This window comes from Crocodylus porosus, unplaced genomic scaffold (genome assembly GCF_001723895.1).
Source record: "Crocodylus porosus isolate Cpor-Errol unplaced genomic scaffold, CroPor_comp1, whole genome shotgun sequence".
NCBI classification, from domain to species: Eukaryota; Metazoa; Chordata; order Crocodylia; family Crocodylidae; genus Crocodylus; species Crocodylus porosus.
In genome coordinates this window covers 24,846,504-24,850,310 of record NW_017728910.1, presented here as the reverse complement: position 1 = coordinate 24,850,310, position 3,807 = coordinate 24,846,504, and the positions used below count along the sequence as shown (strand labels likewise).

The following is a 3,807-nucleotide window of genomic DNA, read 5'->3' as shown; positions in this document are numbered from 1 at the left end:
CCAGCACTCTTTCCTGCTTATGCAGGGGGTCGGACTCGATGATCTATTGAGGTCCCTTCCGACCCTAGCATCTATGAATCTATGAATCTATGACATCCTGGACCTTAAATGCTGGAGGCTGCAAGGGAGAGAGGAACAGGGGGAAAAACCCTCGTCTGATCCAATCACTCTCCCTTCCAGCCTCCGCCTCTGCAGTGTGACACAGGAGATGGGACCTATGCTCTGACCCAGTCAATGGCAGCTCTTATGCAGATATCCCGTATTTTCCCATATAAGAGATGTGTTACAGGAGGGCTGGCTACAGGAAGAAGAACTGAATCTGCCGTGCCCCCCTCCTCACCCCCAACACACACAAAAATGATCACAACATTTTAGGGCCGGAAGGGAGATCATGCTGTGCACCAAAACTACGGAACGAAAAATAACTGAAGTCGTCATAATGGGAATGGACCAAAATGCAACTGAATTGAGGCTAAAAGCATTTTTTCCACTGCAATTTTATCCAGTTCATTTTATTATTTTTAAGGGGTGCCTCTGGCACACGATACAGACGACACGCAGCTTGTAGCTATTACTATGCAGGCTACCACCTCCTGGCATGCAGGAGGCTCAATAACGCCACGATGGTTACTGGCTGCCAGTGGCTTCCCAAGCCATGAATGGGGGTACCAGCGAGCAACAACATCTGTCCATTTTGGGTGTAGTAGCTTTGCCCCTACCCAGATGTGAGCTGGGCTCAGTGCCGTTCAGCAGATAGAGCTGTAGGAGCACCAAGCCCGCAGCTGGAGAAATAGGAGGAAGAAGAAAACTAAAAGGAAAGCGTGGGTGGAGGGCTCTGGCCAAGCCTGGGGACAACCGGACATAACTCACAGCTCTGTCAATGGGCCGCTCCCAGCAGTGAAGGTTTCCTGCCATCACCCGCATGACCTGGCCCTGCTCTCACACCCCCACCCTCTCTCTCAGCCATCTCATCACAGCCCCTAAAATTCAGCCTCCCTCTTCCTCTGCCCCTTCCCTGCCTTTCCCCTCCTGTTTCCACCACCTCCCTTCCACCTGCTGCTCCCGTTGCTGTCTGGTGGGTCCGGTGCATTTGGGGGACGCCGGAGCTAGGAGCCGGAAGGATGGGCACATGGCAAATGCTTCCACAAGCCAGACAAACTATTCCTTAGTATTTCCTCTGGTTTAGCCCCACTTTGGGGGTCAGCAAATCATCCATGATCTGATCTTAACTTCTTTTTTTCCACGTGTATTTGGCTATTGGTAAAAAATTCACCAAACCCTTCTGACTCCAAAACAACACAGTGCAAATCACTGGAGAGTTGTCTCTAATTATTCAATATTTACTCTTTGTGCCCTGACATTGGCCACCTGAGCCAATGCTCTTGCTTCTGCTCCCCGATCAGTGAAGGACCACTTTATAGACAAGAATAATAAAACAGGGAGTTATATTCTTCTGGCATGACTTTTCCAATGATCCATCAATCAAGCTGTCACTGCTCCTATGTTCTTGTGAAACCCTTGGCACGTGAGCCCCTTTCAACACATGTCCAGCATCTGTGCAGACACATACGAATATGAGACGGCAGGTCTCCAAGCAGCACCAGAAATGGCAAGTAGAGTCCTTATTCGCCCAAACACAAAACACAAAGAAAAAGCTCGACATGTCGACAGACAAGGGGAGAAATTCAGCAACCGCTCACATGCTGTGACTCCTTCTGTGAGAAGGGGAAGGAAAGAGTTCCTTACCTGCAGGAAAAATTGGAAGGATTGTGGCAAACCCAAGGAGAAAACTCAGTTTTGCAACAAGACCCTGAACATTTGGGGATGAAAACAGCAATTCCACCCCCACGCCCCAAAAACATCCATGTTATCAAAAAGACTTTTCCCATTTAGTAAAGATTTAGAAGAAAAACACTGCAGCCAGCCTTACTCCTTGTGCATCAATCCTCCTGTACTGTCCAGCCCACCTCTTCCTTAGCACCGAAGGGGCAAACCACCGCAGCTCCGAGGCCTCCGAGGTTGCTTTGCTGTATCCTCCTCACCTGCCGAACGCACGCTGCTGCAGGAATTGCATCCATCCTGGCCCCAAGACATCGGGCTGCAGGTTGTCATCTAGCTTAAGGGCCCACTTGTCCCCTGGGTGCACCTGCTGCATCTTCTGTAAAAATATTTGCTTCCATATCTCCATGGTCCCAAAGCATCAGTGTGGAGCTGGGTTCATTTCCAAACTAGGAACTGCATCTGCTGATGGGATCTGGACTGAAGTCACATCTTCTTGTGATTTCCATATCTGGGGCTGGGCCCACTCATGACATGGATCTTCTTGGGAGACTTTCATTTTCCTAGAATTGGCAACTGGGCCCCACACATGTTCTGGGCTCGACCAATGCACCCAAGACGAAAGGGGAACCAGCTGCTGTGATTCACAGTCACAGGGACTCGGTTGATGCCACTGGGCTTATGAGGTATGAGCCGGAGCGAGAGGTGACCACAGCAGAACAGGGGGGAGGGAGATATTTTAAATGGGCCTCCTGATTTTGCAGTTTTTAATCGTGGGCTTTAAGAGCCAGCTGGAAGGGGCGCTGCCTTGCACAGAGCCGCGTGCTACACTAGGCTGAGCTCACACACCGAAGCATGCAAGCTCCTTGGCTCTGAGTGATCACTGAACAACACCTGGCTCGGGGAGTAAAGTCAGCCAAGGAGATGGCGAGAGAGGCAAAAAGCCCCTGGCACAGCAGAGACTGGAAATTTGGATTACGACATGGAGCAGGTTTAAACAGCACTTCACGTTGCATCTGCAAGAAACAGAAGGGCAATTTTGTACCCAGCGTCTCTCCAAGCTGGTAAACTGGGACAATAAATGATATTGCCATTAAAAGCCTTGCCTCTAGCAGAAGAGAAGACAGTCTGAGTACCCTTCGTTGTGACAATGGCAGGGTCTGGAGGACTTGGGGTTTTCAAGGGTTTTCAAGAGCAAAGCCATCCCATGCAGACTGAAGCTTCTCAGGGGGTGGAAAATGCTCGGACACTGGGGGTATGAAAGAGTCCAGCAGACTACATGAAAAAGGAGCTGTTTGAGGAGCTCAGAATCAGAGGCTGTACAAACAACTCATAGAGCGGCGATGTGGAAAACAACCACAGGTCGGCAAGCGAGTATGAGCTGGAGGGCACCTTCCAGGGGTAGGGAAGCTCAGCAACGTCCAGAGTGGAGTATCTGCCAAAAAAATGAAATCAAACAAAGCCCCGAGCAACACTCAGTACACCTCAGTTCGACTCAGACATGTGGGTCCCATCTCAGACTGTGAGCGCCAGAGCTACTGCCAAGGATGAGATCCCAGAGGAAGCAATTAAGCCTATTAGCACAGGCTGGGCAGGACATCACCTCTGAAGCCACTATTTCATAGACATCACAGATTTCATAGACATCAGGGCTGGAAGGGACCTCGAGAGATCATCGAGTCCAGCCCCCTGCCCAAAGGGCAGGAAGTCAGCTGGGCTCATAGGATCCCAGCAAGATAAGCATCCAATTTACTCTTACTATTACGACTCAAAGGTGAAATTCTCAGGATTGGAGAAGTTTTTGTTTAAAACCAAGATGGTGATTCCTATGACTCTATAGAGGAGCATGTTTCAAATGACATACAGGGGCTATTTAGAGATTGAAATACCTAAAAAAGGGCCAGAGATGCTTTTAACTGGCTTCAAATGAACAGAGATAAAGGAAACTGTGAAGGGTTGCAACATATGTCAAAAAATACGGGCCAAGTCAAGCATGTTGATGGCAAAGATAAAAATGGCTTTTTAAGA

The 3,807-nt window shown here is 49.3% G+C and overlaps 1 protein-coding gene across 1 annotated transcript in view; it reads right to left on the bottom strand.

Moving 5' to 3' along the window:
- LOC109308292 (receptor-transporting protein 2-like) overlaps positions 1-2,188 on the bottom strand; it is a 4,685-nt gene extending 2,497 nt beyond the window's left edge. Inside the window, exon 1 of the mRNA XM_019532538.1 lies at positions 2,043-2,188. Within this exon, the coding sequence (XP_019388083.1) occupies positions 2,043-2,188 (146 nt within the window). The remainder of the gene's footprint in view (positions 1-2,042) is intronic.
- Positions 2,189-3,807: the final 1,619 nt, after the last annotated feature.